Source organism: Seriola dumerili, unplaced genomic scaffold, assembly GCF_002260705.1.
Source record: "Seriola dumerili isolate Sdu_G_001 unplaced genomic scaffold, Sdu_1.0 BDQW01000138.1, whole genome shotgun sequence".
Lineage (NCBI taxonomy): Eukaryota > Metazoa > Chordata > Actinopteri > Carangiformes > Carangidae > Seriola > Seriola dumerili.
The window spans coordinates 2381761-2400220 of NW_019174393.1; the positions used below are offsets into that span (position 1 = coordinate 2381761).

The following is an 18460-nucleotide window of genomic DNA, read 5'->3' on the forward strand; positions in this document are numbered from 1 at the left end:
ATCGTCATATTTCCCACTACTCATTCAAGCTATGTTGCAGCTTTAAGATGCACGTTAATCTCAGTCAATTGTGGACTCAGGAAAAGGGATATTGATCAGGTATTGATTTCAGGTACATTAAGATGTCAGAAAGAGTGTTAAGGGAAGAAATAGTTTCCGTCTAAGTTCAGGTCAGAGTCCATGTGTTGTTCTGATGATATGAGCGCTATAGGAGCTGAGATGAGACTCAGTTTTAAGGGTCTGGGGTACTGTAGAGGTTTGGAGGGTTTTATGAGGTCTGGTACTGTAGCGGACTAACTACCTGGACAGATGGAGATCTAGAAATTAAAGTGCCTGGAAAAACAATTGACTGACTCACTAACTGACTTACAGACTGAGTGTCTAGCTGGTTGACTAACCAGCTAACTGAAGTAATGTCTTCGAAACTAACAGGCATGCTGACTAACTGGTGGTCATGATACAAACACACACACACACACACACACACACACACACACACACTGCGTCTGTCTTTCTTACTGAGGAAGGACTGTCATGCACGCAGACGGGTGAGATGTCTAAGAATAGATAAAAGGAGGCCCAGTATTCTGGGAACATACACACTCACACTCACAAAAACACACACACACACACACACACACAGACAAAGTGTGACGAATGTCTGGCAGATAAGTTACGCGTGCCTTACGCTGACATAAACACATAATACCACAACCCCCCCGCACACACACACACACTCCCTTTGATGTCCAGCAGCATCATTTCTCAGCTCTTTCATACTGCCACATATGGTAGTTCACTTCTTGGCATTGGCCACTTCAAAGCTATGTAAACTACCTTCTTACAAGCCATCTCCTTTGACCGACTAATGCCATTTCCTTTCACATGGCCGTTTCCATGAAGAGAAAATTTTACAGATTATACACATCTTTATCCAGTAAGGTGAAAGGTCAAAACAACACCAAGACATGGCGTGTTAACCTACACCCACGGCGTGTCCGCACAATTGTCATGTCTGGTGAGGAAGTGTTAGAAAAAGACACAAACAGACACATAATTAAAAGGTACCAGACTGCATTTTTACAGTCCAGTCTCTAACATACAATTAACACACTGCTGAGGATTAAAAATACAATAAAACCATAGGCCTATTTCCATTGTGCAATAGAGCACATTAAAATCCCTTCACAGTCTTCTGGTACATTCACCATAGAGGCATAAAACAAAGCTTTTCACCATTAATATTAAAAATTCATAGCGGTGGACGTCACCAAACAGGGGAAGCAGTTACATGAGCCAATGTTTTCTCTTTCCAAATGAAATTAATCCAACCAGGGATTCCATTGAAGCCTTTTACAGAGCATGAGCGCTGAGTGAAATGAGTGGGAAACGGCTGCAAAGAGTGACACAGGTGGAAAACGCTTTTGATGACCAGAAATAAAATCGTTTTGCAAAACGCTGCGTCTCAAATACTGACTCCTGACTTGCACACAGTGACTGTCAACTAAGTCAAAATGTCTAAAGCATCTCCACACATCAAATATGAACATCTTACTTTTTGCAAATACCCACATTTGACTGTATTTTCACATTTCCGCCAGCGTTTACTGCAATAAACTGTGTATCTGCAGCTAAAGAATGATCAGCACATCTTGAAAATGTCAGATTCATTTCTCCTGTCTACTTCCAAAACTTGAATTCCTGCAGAATTCTTCATCTCACATCAGCCTTTAATAATAAACCAGAAAGGATTCTGATATGCACAATGTACCAAATGCACCAAAGCCACCAGTTTACTGCAGCATTTTCCATGGAGGCAACAGTTGTATCAGAACAAACTACTCCCGCAGTTAGAAAATTGAAGAGGGCACTCACCCATGATGCACACAATCTCCTGGAAACCTCACTTAACCGAAGATGGTTTCCCCAGGGAAAACACCAGGAGGAAGAAAGAGTCAGTAACTGATGGTACAATAAAATTGAAGGAGTGGTGCCTCTCTGCCGGTACATGTAAGTCAAGCAGGTGTTTAAAAGGACGATAGATTATCCATAAAGTAGTAAATAAGAGTAAAGAATCAACAGCACACATTATCATTTGCCAGATAGGTTGTAATGGGATTATAATGTATCATCTCTTTCTCCAATGAGATGAATTTCCTTCCCAAATGGGCCGGTTTATTGTGTTTTAATGTCTTTATGTGATGCATATTTAATCTGATTGTGGTGTTTATTACTGGCGAAATAAAACCCTTCATGTAAAGCTATAACATGAACCTTCTTTCTATGTCTAATTGAAATTAATTTATTGAATATAGTCTTAATTTATACATCAGAGAATATGGATTTTATTTTACTACATATTCGTCAAATTAAGGTAAATGCATAAAGATGGAGAGTGAAAACGAGCCGCGACAAGAAGATATATGACGTTATCACTGTGTACAAATGTTAATTCGCCATCCTGGCGCTAAGGCTCTGATGCTATGGATGGATTTTGGCAGCTGGGGGATGCATAAACTGTTGCTCTGCTTTGCCACAGTGCCCCAAATCACACACAAACAAGTCAATCAGACACATACAAGTTAAAATGATTGATTTGATCTCCACATGCAGATCATTTCCAGTACGGAGGCTGACACATACACACGGAAACAGCCACTGGGAGACTAGATAGATAGATAGATAGATAGATAGATAGATAGATAGATAGATAGATAGATAGATAGATAGATGCCACACATCCCTGACAGTGACATCTGACAGCCAAAACTACTGTGTGAGTGTGTATGTGCTTGGTCTCTGGCCAGTTTTCACTATCAACAGCAGCTGCCAGTCGCACCAGGGTGTCAGGCTGCTGCTGGCATCCCCACACACACACACACACACACACACAAACATCCAGACACACACACTGCCCAAAAAATCAATACTGTTTCTCCCCCACCCCCAAACACAACAGGGCTACAACACCACAGGGAAATGCGCTCACACACACACACACACACACACACACACAGACATTGTTGTGTATGCAAAATTGTTTTGATCCATCACTGACATGGGGGGAAATGCTGCTGCTCTGTGTGTGTTTATCAGTGTCATGTTGAGGCTGTTAACAGCATGATGGTGACCATAACGTGGCTAACCCGGACAAGCCAGAGCTGCCACACCAGAGCAGGTGTAGCTACATGACAATTTAGCTTTTAAAACTGGCAAAACACTATCTGATATAATCCCCCTCACTCTGCCTTGTGTTTGTGTTTACAAGCTTTAGCTAGCTTACGTGTAATTCTAACAATAGCATTAGCTTAAAACATGAACAATTAAAACATATATGAAAATAAATATATGACATATAAGCACAAACGGATAAATAAATGTAACATATCGTCCTCTGGACAATATCCTGTCCCAGCATCCTCCCAGCTCTCCACTCACCGATACGAGGTTTGCTTTCTGAACGCCAGTCCTCTTAATTTCTCCTCCAGAGTCTCTTGCTCCATTTCGGGCAGGCTGCTGAACGTGTCGCTGCAGCAGCCCACGGCAGCTTCCTCCGAGCCGGCTCCGGACTCCGAGTCTCCCCCGTCGGCTCCCAGGGAGGCCAGGCGACCGCTGAAGCCCCCCGCTGCCGTGCTGGTGCGGTCCTTCGCTTGGGGGTCCATGCTGGTCGGTCCTCCCGTCTGTCTCACCCCGCGCTGGACCCCCCCTCTCCCCCGGCTTGTGGAGGGGGGGGAGACACAGATGCCGGTGGCGGAGAGGAGAAGTGGAAGGTTGTGTGGGGAGGAGGGGGGGGGAGGGTAGCGAACAAACACAACGTGATCGTTTCAGGCGGTTTGACCGTTGTGATTTCTGACCGTTGACCGCCTTTATATACTGCAGTCAGGTACGGCAGCACGCGCAGCCGCCTGAACAACAGACAGCACTGCACTCACGAGCCCCTGACCAACTGGGAATGAGCTACGTCAAGCTTTTAACGTCAGTCAGGAAGTGTAGCGGCTTAAAACTTCAAAATAAAAGCCAACGTTTCCTAAAACTGCACGTTTTATTACAGCTGAGCAGAGGATTATTGGAGGATTGGTATAAAAATGGCCTGAAAAATTGAGCTTATCCTTTTCATGACATAAAAGCAGTTACCTTTACATTTAGTTAGGCTATATAAACCCAAAGCATAATGATAAATATATTATTAGGGCTGCCAACTTTCTACTAAGAGAGTGAAGCTTGGCTGGGAAAAGGGAAACAGTGGTCTATATCTATGGTTTTATTTTAAATTTAAATTTATATTTTATATTTATGATTCATGACATTTACTGTTTGCTGATTTTTCCTTCTTGCTTTGTTTAGCCTATTTAGTCTGTTAAGCACCACAACACTAAGGGGAAATTCAAAATAAGTAGGTATGGGAAAAATCTACATACAAGCGTGTTTCCAATTCTAATTCTGAAACCTGTTATGAGGATCAGTATTTTCACTCAAAAAATAATCTGATGAATTAGAAAGCACTTATTTTCCTCAGTCATCTGGGTTGTTTCATTTACACATAAAATTTGTTTCTACACATTCATAACCGTGAATTTCTCATGCAGAGCTTTTTCACAGGTTTATGAAGAGTAATTCACAACGCAAGTTTTGAGACCACAATTTGATCCCTTAAATAAGTAATTTAATTATGATTTGCAGTCTAAAATCAAATAGAAATAATTTTCTATAATGATGGAACAGCAAGTTATAAATGAAGAATATAAATTAGTAATCAGAACTGGTTTATTCGGATGGGTACACTGTCATTTTCATGTTTTATGAGTGAACAGACTGAGCATTTAACCTTGAACTATTACACCCTTGCTTTTATTTTTCAAAAAATAATTACCGGAAGTCGAGTATTTGAATCTTTGTGACATGACACAGATTTTAAAAACTGCATGGGTGCGAGCTGCCGTGAGGGCGGCGACAATAAACACGTTCAGTGTGTGCAGCACCACAAGTAACTGCATCATCTATCCATCCATCCATCCATCCATCCATCCATCCATCCATCCGGCCCAGGGGACGAGCAGCGTGGCATTGTGGGATACTCCCACTCCTCCTCCTTTCTGCAGCATCATCAGTCAGAAAGTAGGGCAGAGGGTGAGCGTGCACGCACGAAACACAAGCACGCTGTCAGTATCTCACTCTCAGACTCTAATCACACACACACACAAACACACACACACACACGCACACACACACACACACACACAGAGTCCATATGCTGCATGTGTACTGTGGACTGTGTGTGTGTGTGTGTGTGTGTGTGTCAGATGTGTCATGACGGTAATGGTCTTTCATTTATGTCTTACTGTAATTTGCAGTCGCCTGTCAGACATCAGGCCACATCTGTCAGCCTCCTCTTTCACTTCACTGCGCCGGAGCATCAGCTTCATCAAGTCGTCAGTGACCTGGAGTGACCTTAAGTGACCTGTTTGACCTTCCTCCACTGTTTTTTTTCCCCCAGGACAGCATCTGTCTGCAGTTCCTGCCATAACTGACTCATAAATAATCCAACCCACTGCATGTACATCCAATTACAGACTCATATGCCATATCTTCTGTTTGGTTGCATGTGACTTGACAAGACGCCAGACTGTGAACAGAGGGGGTCGGGGGTCAATTACCATCCCTACAATTAATAACCAACCTGCTGCACTAACCTGGCACAGATGACAGTGTGGCTCATGTCACTTAACCAACCAACAAGACCAATTAACATGCAGCGTACGGCAATGCAGATGTGCAAAATACTTCTCACAAACCTTTAAATGAAGAAAATTCTTTGATTTAACAATTAGTATAGTTCTGAAAGGTAAAAGGTGAACGGTAAAAGGTTAAAAAGTCATGACTTTTTACAAATATTTCTTTAAATACCTTCAATTTCATATAAAAACAGATTAAGTTGGTCCGCTCGTCCCCCACAGACGACACTGAATAAAGGCTTCTCATTTCAGCAGGTAAAATCTGCAGGAGAACTTCTTTGAAAATTAAAAAAAAGTTTGTCAAACCTTTATTTACCTGAAACTGGAAAGTCCAGGATGTCCTTGACACAGGGCGACCGGTTTCAACACTGTAGGCTATATGATTATTGAAATGCAGAGGAGAGATGCACAACCCCCACAGAGGACATTTATGCCACTGAAATGTTTTACTTTAAAAACCCTCTGTATGAATTTATAAATGATATACATTCCCATCTTTCACATATCCAGAGGGCAAATTTAAAAACTGTATTTCTAGGATTCATATATTTAAAACTCTTTATTCAATAAAAAGAATGACACTCAGTTGTTTATCCTCCGCAGCCTGAATGCTGAACATCTGAATTTCACCAATCCAATATGAGCGACTTGATTTGGTGAACTTTTAGATCCAGATTTTACTAATTGAATTAAAGAATCTTACATTATACATTTATTTTTTTTTACTATTAGACACCTACATTTTCTGTGTAAAACATATTTGAAGTTTCAAAAATCCAACTGGCTTCAATCCTTTTTAAAACCTCCACTATATCTGTCAAAACGGCCGATGTAAAATCTCAAGGCGAGTGGTTTTCATCTTCTCTCTAACCACAGGCTTTTTGGCAGCAGACGATGTTTTCAAACAAAGATCTTGGTTTGATAAATGAGCAAAAACAAAACTAGCTTGCTTACCGATCAGGTTTCTGTCGGCAGCAGACCCATCTGTCTGGGTTATTATGTCTGATTTCCAAGGAAATACCCAGAAGAAATGAACAGTATTTTATGAAATTCCACTATTAGTACTGCAGCCAAATGCAGAGATGAAAACACAGATACTAAGTTCAGGTTAGAGAAAAAAAACAAAAAAACCTGGAGAAAGGATGGTCAAGAAAAAAATAACGAGTGTTATTTTGAATTTGATGAAACCAGGCTGTTAGAAAAACAATCCAGAAACTTTCCCTCTAAGAGAAGGATCTTTCATTTATAATTAACATTGTGTGTCTGAGAACTCCTGCAACCCTGAACCATCAGAGCACAGCTCCTTCGTCTATTCATTCACTCTCTGTTTCATCACACGCTTTTTGGAAAGTCTTGCTCAGTTATTTATATGGATTTCATGACAAACACGATGCACCATAACTGGAGCGGTGCTGGGATTCATTGTTGCTGCGTTACTACGAGACCGGACTGTTGTGAAGCTGCGGGACTGTGTATTGTCTTGGGACTGTCAGAGCGATTCGCACTACTTGTTATGAGGCGCTGCTGCGGATCTATTTTAGGAGCCTTGTCATTTTAGAGGAGATAGAAGCTCCTGTATAGACCAGCGTGTTAACCATGAGACTCCTTTCTGTCCTAATGGAGTTTGGCCTTAACGTGATTTAAAGTTGTAAAAGAAAAAAAAAATGCTTTGAAGCTTGCAACAAATTATGATCCTTAACTGAAAGAGGCATTTTAGCTTTTGTATGTACTTTTATTTATACTTTTTTGACCCAGCAGATCAAGTTGTTTATCTACAATAATCAAAAATCCATTAAAAAAACAATTATGTGGAGAGAGATTTAGAAAAACATGTTGTTGTACATGGATATCTAATTGGACGATAAAAACAAGCATTAACCTAAGCATTAACTTAATTACGAAAACAGACTAAATTATTGAGTATTTCATTAATGAGATTTAAAAGTACAAATTATGAAGAATTTACAAGTTAATGTATTAAAAGGGATTTATTAAAGTATTAAAACACCTTATTTAAACTTTTTTTCTAAATTTAGTTTGTAAATTTGGCCATTTATTTTTTATCTTTATATTTTTATTTTTGAATTATGTATTTAAGGACTGTTTTATGTTGTTTATTTATAAATCCATTTTTTAATTTGACCTATTTATTAATGGATGAATATATTTATTTATAAATAATTTCCATAATTCTTCTTTTTATTGCCCATTTGAATATCAATTAAGGAAATTATTAGTAATTGTGTATTTATGGATTAATTCATTTATTTGTAAAAGCTTTTATTCATTCCTGTTTTTAGTGTCCAATTAGATTTAATTAAATGTTTTATAACTTTTATAACTGGTACATGTGGTCCTCCATACGAATCCAGAACTTACAAAAAGTACATATTGTTTTACATTGTTTGTACCGTGGCCAAAACAGTGGTTCATGATGTGAACCCTGGTATTTCCGTGGTAAAACTAGAAACACAAGCCATTATCATCACAATACCACAGTTTATTTTAGTAAGAGAGGCAGAGCAAGTCAACCGCACGACACCCAGAAGAAAACTGTCATGAACAGACCACACGCAGAAACAGGAAGTATGCTTTTACTAAGGAAAATACTTTATTCATTTGAATGCAAAAAGACAGAAAGCCAGAAAGTCAGGCCGCCTTTACACAGAAGCAACATCGAAATGAAATCTGACTCTGGAAAAATGCTCTCCACTGGCTGCTTTAGTCTCAGACTTCACTAGAAGAGAATTGTTCATGGAAATTTCAAAATAAAATCAAATATCTTGCGTTTCCTATGATCTCTCTTGTAGAATTGTTAGACTCTGCAGTGAGGAATATGTTGGTTCCTCGACACTAAGATACCATAATAATGATAAAGTTTATTTTACCATAGAGAAAAGGCAGATCTGACAGTAATATAGCCACTGATCTACAAAGAACTAGACATACAAATCTTGTGTTCTCGTCTCTAAACTGGGCTGGGATCAGTTTTGTTGGCAGATTCACCCTCACACTTTGTTGAATTTCTGGGCTTCTGAATTTTCATAAAATGGGGCGACTGTTCGTATTTACAACATGGAAAGTGAACTGGCCTCGTGTCTGGTTTGGTCTGTAACACACATAAACGAACATGATTCCAATAAAGCTCAGAAATGTATCTGTAATGAACACTTAAGACTTTCAAAGCCGTGACTCTGTAAATCATCAAACTCAAAACCCAACCAAACCCTGCGGCCTCTTTACGTTCATAATTTATCAACAACACAGCATCCAAAATAGACTGGGAATGAATTATGAATTTGTTTATAAACTACAGATCCCAGACACATTTAGACTTCCTTATTTATTAACAACATATATTTACAAAAATAGATAACTTTTTTTTTTTTTTTTTTTTTAATTTCTGGGAAGAAATTCTTTTTTTGGCAAATGCTGAAAAAGTAGCAGATAAAGACTCTGACAGTGGAAGTGTGCAAAGTGAGGAATAAAAGGTCAGAAAGAGTTAGTGCAGGAGGTGAAATCTGTGGCTCCATCGCGCATTCAGACACTTTCAGACACTATTTAAAGGAATAGTTCCGACATATTGGGAAACTCTTACTTGCTTTCTTACAGCAAGTGTAAGGTCTGTGCAGTGAATCTAAAAGACTGGAAGCAGCTGGATTTTTCTCAGCTTTGGACAGAGCTAGCTGCTAGCTGTAGCTGCTAGCTGTAGCTTCATATTCATCATTCAGACATGAGAGCAAATAAGCAAATTTTTCCAAAAAGAGTTGAACAATTTCTTAAAGCAAAGGAAACATCGTGGGATGCATGATAGTTATTTTGACGTGCTGTTTTGCTACTTGGCTGCTCTCATCCAACATCTGTAAGAGCAACCTGAAAAATGTGGTTCCTTAAGATGCGTTTAATGACCAAAATTCAAATTATTTTGCAGAAGAAAAAAAAAAAGTCTCAAATTTTGATTTGACTCCTCAGAAGTCGTTAGCATGGTCCACACGTGTCAAAGGAAAAGAATAAAGACTTACTGAAGCTGCCGATTGATAAGCCCCCACGTAAACATCCCAAATAAAATGTCTACAGGTGTCTTTATATAAATGAAATAACATTTGGTCTTTCAACTGCATTAAACATCTCAAAATATTCATTTAGAAACTTCTCTGATTTTTTCCACATAAGCGCATGAACCCCGAGCTAAGCCCTCGAGTCAGACAAAGACATATGAACAATACATGAAAGAGTACAATAAAATAAAATCACAAAATACAGTATGAACACGAAAAAAAGTATCAAAATGTGATGTATGCATTAATGGAATTGAATATAAACATTTAATAATAAAAAGAAATACAACTACAAAGAGAAATAAATCTTTGAAAAACGACAACAAAAAAAAAGGTTTCTATAAATACAGAGGTCCTCGTCAGTGTCCTGTAAAAAGCCTCACGTCATATTTTAAGACACTGTCCACTGGAATTAAATTTTCACTAGATCTGTTTGAATTTATCTGAATGTGATTTTTTAACAGTGTTTCAAGCCGGGTCAATTAAGACAACTAAAAACTGGTATGTTGACTCATGTAAAAACTATTCAGTGCAACTTTTACTTCAGAAATTAAGGCAACCGGTGCCCCTTTATTATTATTATTATTATCATTATTATTATTATTATTATTGTCATTATTATTAATAATATTAATGATTACTATTACAGTGTATCTGATTGAGCAGAGATGGCAGAAAAAAATGACCTTAAACAATCAGCAGTGGAAACTACTGTATGAGGTTTGCTCCAGGACACTGAACCATGCTCTAGAGGGGGGAAGGTCAAAGGTCATCACGGGGTGTAAAGGAGGTCAGGTGGGGGAGATGTTGACATCAACCTCAGGAGGTCTCGTTGACCGTTCGCTCCAGCTCTATCACTTTACTACTGCTCTCGTTCGCCCTCTGCTCCAGAGACCTGAGAGAGAGAGAGAACAGAGGTGATCAACTCTTCAAAGCTGTGTCTCATTCTGACCTTCAACCACAGAACCAGCTCTGTGATGGTCTGTGACGGACAGTTGTTGTTGGTTCAGTTTGGCGATGTGATAGTCTGTTATACTATGGATGGATTACTGACTCGGCCCCAGGGGCCCCAAAGGGTCAGGGGACTTCTGGGTCAGAGTCCCAGTCAACTCAAATCAATTGAAGTCAGTTGAAGCAACTGGGAACATTTCTTGATGGAAGGTCAGTAAAATAACTACAAAGAGACGTAGACCAACCACACAGAGACACAAAATGACCACAAAGAGACAAAAAGTGACTATAAAGAGACAAAAAGTGACTACAAAGAGACAAAATGTGACTACATAGAGACAGAAAGTGACTACAAAGAGACAAAAAGTGTTGACAAAGAGACAAAAAGTGACTACAAAGAGACAAAAAGTGTTGACAAAGAGACAAAAAGTGACTACAAAGAGACAAAAAGTGACTACAAAGAGATGTAGACCAACCAGAAAGAGACAGAAAATGACGACAGACAAAAAATTATGACAAAGAAACACAAAATGGCGACAAAGAGAAACAGAGTAACTACAAAGAGACAAAAAGCAACCATAAAGAGACACGAAATAAAATTAAATGTGCTACAGAAAATATCTCTTTATCACACATGTTGTTGTGTTGTGTGTGTGTGTGTGTGTGTGTGTGTGTGTGTTTACATCGAGTGTTGTCGTCGTGTGTGTTTACCTGTGCAGGTCCAGCAGCAGGTTTTTTGGCGACTGCGTGTCGTTGTTTTTATTCCTGAAAGGTGGGTGTGTTTCCACCCTGCTGGGCTCCGCCCCCAGCTTCTGCTGCTCTGAGTGACGCCATGCTGCCATGACGACGGCTGGCGTGTCCTCCCATTGCTCGGGATATTCGCCGCCCAGCCCGAGCAGGTGTGGTTGCTCGTCTTCGAAGGTCGATAACAGACTCCTCGACTTCACTGAAAGAAGAGGGAAAGAAATTAATTCATTGTTTTTATTTATTTTTACTTTTTAAAAAAAAAAGTTTTATTATTTTTATGAAACTGAAACTTGTTTTTGTTTTTTTTTAACAGGATCATAAACTATTCAGACGGCACACACCCTGTCTACACAAATACACACCATCCCACACACACTTCATAACACACTGTAGCACTGTAGCACCACGTGTGTGTGTGTGTGTGTGTGTGTGTGTGTGTGTGTGTGTGTGTGTGTGTGTGTGTGTGTGTGTGTGTGTGTGGGCAGGACGGGACAGGAAACTGGATTTGATTGTTAAGAAAATTATATCAGGTCTTTATTATAAAAGTGAATGTTGTATTGTGTTGTGTGTGTGTGTGTGTGTGTGTGTGTGTGTGTGTGTGTGTGTGTGTGTGTGTGTGTGTGTGTGTGTGTGTGTGTGGGAGGTAGTGGAGAGGATGTAGTGAAAGGTCAACTCTTCTAATCAGTCTCTGTGGCTGTTATTGCAGCGCTGTAGGTGGAATCTGATTATTGCCGATGTTATAATGGACCTCCACCGTTTTACAGCCGGGAACTAATGATTCATCACAATGGAAACAGCAGGACAGGTCAGTTAGCTCAAACTATACAGAAGTCACTCTCGGTGAGTGTGTGTGAGTGTGTTTACTTCCAATAATGAATGACTCTTTGGTAACCACGCTCATATTTAATTCATTGTGATCACAACTGCGTCGATATTACACCAAGTGCTGTTGTTAGTGATGAGCTTTCTTCAACATTTCACCTTTAATTTGTCTTTTCCTGCACTGAAGGTTCGTGTCTTAAACCTGCTTTTTAGGTTAAAACAACAAAACCAGTCGCCTAATTACACATTCAGCAAATACTAGCAACACAATCATTAATTTAAAGTCATGTTTGTGTCAACTTGGTGAATTTAACGCAAATGTTCCTTCTTGTTTCACTGTGTTTTTGGTCTCTGCCGCTAAAGCTGCTTTTACATACAATAGATTCATATTAATATTTTCTTATTTTAAGTTTTAAGTTGCATTCTTTGTAGTTTTGTGTGGATTGACTTTAAAACATCTAGGACACAATTTTAAATCTCATTTATACGGTTTTACTTTTATGTCCTTCAGTAAAACACTTTATAACTATGTTAAGATCCGATAAACATATTAGTATGAAGTTATATGTAATGCCTGTATGAGTGTGTAGTTTGTGTGTGTGTGTGTGTGTGTGTGTGTGTGCGTGGATCGGTGCGTTCAACTACCTGTGGTTGTGTAGGACTCTTTGACAGCCAGCTGTTTGGAAGTGAGGCCTGTTTCAGTGATGGTGGAGCAGGGAGTCAGACTGCTGGGGTAGAAACTCCCCAGAAACAGAGCAAAACATAACACGACCACCTGCAGAGAGAGAGAGAGAGAGAGGGAGGGAGGGAGAGAGAGAGAGAGAGGGGGGGGGAGGGAGGAGAGAGAGGGAGGGAGGGAGAGAGAGAGAGAGAGGAGAGGGGTGGAGGCAGAAAGAGAGAGAGGGTAAATAAATTATGAATCACAACAAAATGCTAAGCTGCTAAAGTGCTAATGAACGATGGAAGCAGATGTTTCAAATTCAATATTTTAATCAATGTTTCATCACCACAATCTCCTGTTTGGTCCTTGCACACACACACACACACACACACACACACACACACACACACACACACACACACACACAGTATAGTACCATTAGGCATGATGATGTCTGGGTGCCAGCCACCCTGCAGGACTTGGGGACTTTGCCTGCCACCACCGCCTGCAGAGACTGCAGCTGCTGCAGCAGAGACCTGGGGAGGAACACACACACACACACACACACACACACAGGTTAGACACACACAATGTAACACACAGGAGACACATAAGCACAAAACAAAACACACACACACAGCTGATGAACTCTACAGAATGTCGATGGATTAAACTTTAAAACGATGAAACGTGTTTTTTTCTGTTTCAGTGCATTTTTTTGGTTTAGATTTTTATATATCTACTGTATATATATTATATATATATTATCTATATATTATATATAATATGTACTTTTTTCTCTGCATGATCTACTCTACAAAAAAAAGGCAAAATATTATATATCCGCTTCTCTCTTTTCTTTATTATATATATCTGCTCAAAAAGTTCTAATAATCATAGAATTACTATTGTTAATGTTGTTATTATTATTATTTATAATAAATTACATCAGATTTTACGTTGCATTGCGTTGTTGTGCTTCACTGGAGCTTTAGTTTCTGCTTAATTACTGTTTTTTTTGTAAATCAGAATATAAATTTATATACAAAACCTATAAAATATGGTGATTCGTTATTGATTCAGCTGCTCATAAATGGTTAAAATTAACTCCACCTTCTCCTGCTAACATGAAAACATTAAAATGCAGTTTACATGTTGATACATGGGTAATAATAATAAGGTGATAACACTAGAATATAGTCTCAAAGGGGCAATTCTGCACAATACCACCCAAAAACCGACCAGTTATCTAGAGCTGAGATTATTAGTTTAGTTGATTGACTAAAAATTTACTTTGATAATTGATTAATTGTTCATCAATTGATCATTTGTTCATTTTATCAGGTAATTTTTTAAGCAACGGTGCCAAAGACTCACTGTTAGCAGCTTCTTAAATGTGAATATTTGTTAGTTTTTGTCGTTTTTGTTGATAATAAACTCGTCATCTTTGTGTTTTTGACAGTTTGTCAGGTAAAAAAGAAAAACTGAATATAATTTGAATATGAATACTTGAGCTCCAGGGAATAATGATGGGCAGATGTCACTATCTTCTGACGTTGTATTCACTCAACTGACTGTTACAGAAAATAGCTGTCAGACTAATTGATGATGAAAATAATGGTTGGCTGCTGCCTCACTGTACTTCTGTGATGGATTAATACGACCTTGCTTCAGGTTTTCTGTGGTTTAATTACATGACAAAGAAAACTAGACTAGAACTTTGACCTTTAACCCCAAAAATCTAATGAGTTCATCTTTGAGTCCTAGTGAATGAAAAATTTGAAGAAGTTCCTTCAATGTGTTAACGAGATATCGTGTCCATGAGAAAGGGATGGACGAACGGACAACCTGAAAACAATATGGCGGCTCTGACTGTCGCCGGCGCAGAGGAGCAACAAATATAAAGTTAAACAGTTTAGATGTTTAAACAATAAGATGGAGGATGGAGGAGCCGACACTGATCATTTCCGACCCTGATCATGTGGATGAAACCTGGGTGACGTACGTACATGACAGGTTAAACAGTGTGTCAGTGTAAAGCAGGCAGATGTTCCACTGAGGTTTTGTTCTGCTGTTTGCTTCATTACAAAGGCAGCCAACAACACAAGCACACTGTCCAGGTGCACCAGCATGAATACACACACACACACACACACACACACACACACACACACGGCTGGTTCATTTAACTCTCAGACAGTGACAGTAAAGCCCACTTTAAACACCGAGTGCAACACAAGACCCAAAACAGCTGGGTTCTCGTCAAGTCAGCTATACTTAACACACACACACACACACACACACACACACACACACACACACACACACACACACATATACACACACACACACACACACACAGTTCACCCATGCATAACGAGAGCAAACAACACAGCCTATTTGAAGCAGCTTGAGCATTTTACATTAAAATAGCCTCATGATTATGCATGCATGCTAAATTGCAGCTGAGCAGATCCACGGGGAGCGTTCCACTCTGCGTTATTTGTAAATAATAAAATCCACTCAGTGTGTTTCCTGTGTTACACTGTGAGTAATAAACACAGAAGAGGGACACACAGGATGTTTGGAGGCTACAGACGGACAGTTTGTAGGTCTGAACGCCCACGACCCGAACGTCCCGACGCTTTGATTGTCACCGCCGTTGAGTGTTTGTGACTGACGGGAGTCAAACTGGTCGTCAGTCCTGAAGCTCAACGGTTCAGTCTATAAACAGTTCTTTTCTTTATCCAAAATACTGTGCAAAGCTTTGACCAGTTCAAGGGTCAATCAATCAATCAATCAATCAATCAATCAATCAGCTTCGCATTAAAACTAATGCTATACGCCGTCCCCAGGGCGGGGGAGGGTCGCGTTGGGTCGCCCCTATGTCCCGCTGGGGTTCCTGGACGTGTTGCCACAACTTCATCATTTCACATTGTTAAATCATAATTAATAATATTTTCTGTATTATTATAATATAACATAAATAACACATACTATTCATACTAGTCATAACACCACCACACTCTTATCATATCATTCTATTTATTACATTTTACAATATTAAATTAGCATATTTTTTGTGGTGAGATTTATTATTATTAATCATTTTTTTCTTTTTTGATATTATATATTTATTATTATTATTATTATTATTATTATTATTATTATTATATATTGTTTTGTTTGAGACCCTTTTTTCTGTTTGATTAATAGTGAATTTGTGCATTGATTATTGCCTTTATTGATGATATGATACAGCTCTGTAGGAAAGTAAACAAGTTGTAGTTATTAAACAGTTTTATATTTTGTCTGAGCTTTTTTTTACTTTAAAAACTAATTACATTTTATGAGTTAAATACTAAATTCTGGCATTTAAGAACCTTAAGTGTGTGTTAAATGAATCACACATGAGGTGAAGTGTATGAATTTGTGTGTGTGTGTGTGTGTGTGTGTGTGTGTGTGTGTGTGTGTGTGTGTGTGTACAGTGGACAGTACACTGCCTGTATAGTTCTTACTTGTTTGTGCACTCCAGAGTTTCCACTTTCCTGCGTAGTTCGTTGTTTTCGTTGGAGCAGGTCTCCACCCTGTGGTCAGACAGGAGAACTGCAGGGTCAGTGGCTCCATCTCCACACAATGTCAATTATTTTCATTTTGCATGACTTTTATATTATTACATACTATTATATTGTCTCAATTTTCTTTATGCTGCACATATTTCAGATTTATTTTTTCAATTAAATTTTTATTCCACATTATTTACAGAGTTAAAATTCAACCTGAATGTACAAGAAATCCAAGTTATTGAATGGTTCAAGGTCAAAACATCAAACAGAAAATTATTTAAAAGCTTTAAAATATAAGATTTCTTCATTTGTACAATAAAAAAAATAAATAATAATTGCAAAAACTCTAAATGAGAAATTGATAATGAAATTAACAGAACTCAGGATTTGCTCATTAAAGTACCAGCAGTAATTATGTGATATAGTATGAAGTCGGTTTGTTCCTGCAGAGTGAGTCAGGTGTTTTTTTGATACAGCATATGATGAAAGGATGAAGAAGAGGAAGACTCACTTCTTCTCCAGAGCGTCCATGTACTCCTTCTTCTTCCTGCGACTCTCTTGAGCTGAAATCTGAAAGAGAGAGAGAGAGAGAGAGAGAGAGAGAGAGAGAGAGAGAGAGAGAGAAGATGAAGGAAAAACAATTAGAGAAATAATCGTTAAGTTTGTTTTGTGTTTGAGTTTGATTTACAAAATTCTACGACATAAATTCTGTTCTCCTTACAGATTCTTTTGTATTTCTTCTTATTTTCTTGTCTCTGGTTTATTTGCTTTCTCAGTTGTGGACACTTGCTCATTCACGAGTATTTCATTCAGTTTATTTGTCCCTCAATTTGAGGCAAGAGAGTTTGTAAACACAGACATATCTAACTGAGAGAACTGACGTAGTTAGACGCTGTAACTACGCTGGTATTGAAAGTTATTATGACACGTCGGGCAGATAAATGAGTCCAGGCTGAAGTTTGTACCTTGTTCTTGATTTTCCTGCGGATCTTCTTCAGCGCCTTCTCCTCGGCCTTGGTGAGCGGCAGCTTGGTGGGAACGGGGTAACCTTCGGCCACCAGGGTGCGACGCTCCTCCTCGGTCAGGATCAGCGGTCCTGAGCCCTGCAGCTTCTACACACACACAAACATGAAACTGGTGTTTAACAACAGGAAACTTGTGGATATGATAAGACCTGTAATTAGTTTTCAAGTGCTTATCTTTAAAAAAAAACAAAACAAAACAACTAAAAATCTAAATGCAGTGTGGCGACACTTTGAGGCACATTGTCGTTCTGGTATCCAGAAACCATCACAGCACTTACGTGAGGAGCGGTGAGCAGGGGGGAGTTGGACAGGGAGGAGGCGGCGCGGGGCGACACCTTCAGGCTGGCCTGGGATGGGGAGGGGCTGGTGGGGGAGGTGGGGCAGGAGAGGCCGGGCGTGGCGTGGACGGGGCTCTGGCTGCCCTCCGAGTCACTGCCGTGGGAACTGGGAGGAGTGGGAGGCATCTGCAGAGACTCCAGACCTGAAGCACGACGAGGCAGAGGGGAAGATTCTGCTTTATGAGTATTTCACACTTGGAGGCAATTTGTATCTGACCTCTGGTGACCTTGAGTGGTCACTGACTTCAGCATTGCATTTTTCCAGTATTTGCCCCATCACTCTCCATTATAATCATGTATCTTTGCCCAAATTGCAGTTTTGTTCTCACAAAGATGCTTATTTGCTGCTGTGTTTTGCTCAGAGCACCAGTTTTGCGGGGGGGGGGGCTGCAGACCCCACAGTTTACAGGTGTTACAGTGGCTATTAAAATGTGTAATTCACTACACACGTGAATAATTTCCTTCTCTATTGGTGGGAAGCTTCATTGATAAGATCATAAACTGGCAGATAGAAGCATTTTGCAGTTAAACTCCATGGTTTATAAAAACACTGGAGAAAG

General features: G+C 39.3%; 1 protein-coding gene across 2 annotated transcripts in view; it reads right to left on the bottom strand.

The window, feature by feature from the left end:
• Nucleotides 1–9296: 9296 nt before the first annotated feature.
• The window catches only part of creb3l2 (cAMP responsive element binding protein 3 like 2), a 35286-nt gene continuing 26122 nt past the window's right edge, over nucleotides 9297–18460 (bottom strand). For both annotated transcript variants that reach the window (XM_022749762.1, XM_022749761.1), the window contains exons 5-12: nucleotides 17841–18043; nucleotides 17503–17649; nucleotides 17049–17107; nucleotides 16490–16558; nucleotides 13408–13507; nucleotides 12956–13085; nucleotides 11453–11687; nucleotides 9297–10685 (exon numbers count right to left, since the gene is read on the bottom strand). In XM_022749762.1, coding sequence (XP_022605483.1) covers nucleotides 10610–10685; nucleotides 11453–11687; nucleotides 12956–13085; nucleotides 13408–13507; nucleotides 16490–16558; nucleotides 17049–17107; nucleotides 17503–17649; nucleotides 17841–18043 — 1019 coding nt within the window. In that variant the 3' untranslated portion in view covers nucleotides 9297–10609. The remainder of the gene's footprint in view (nucleotides 10686–11452; nucleotides 11688–12955; nucleotides 13086–13407; nucleotides 13508–16489; nucleotides 16559–17048; nucleotides 17108–17502; nucleotides 17650–17840; nucleotides 18044–18460) is intronic.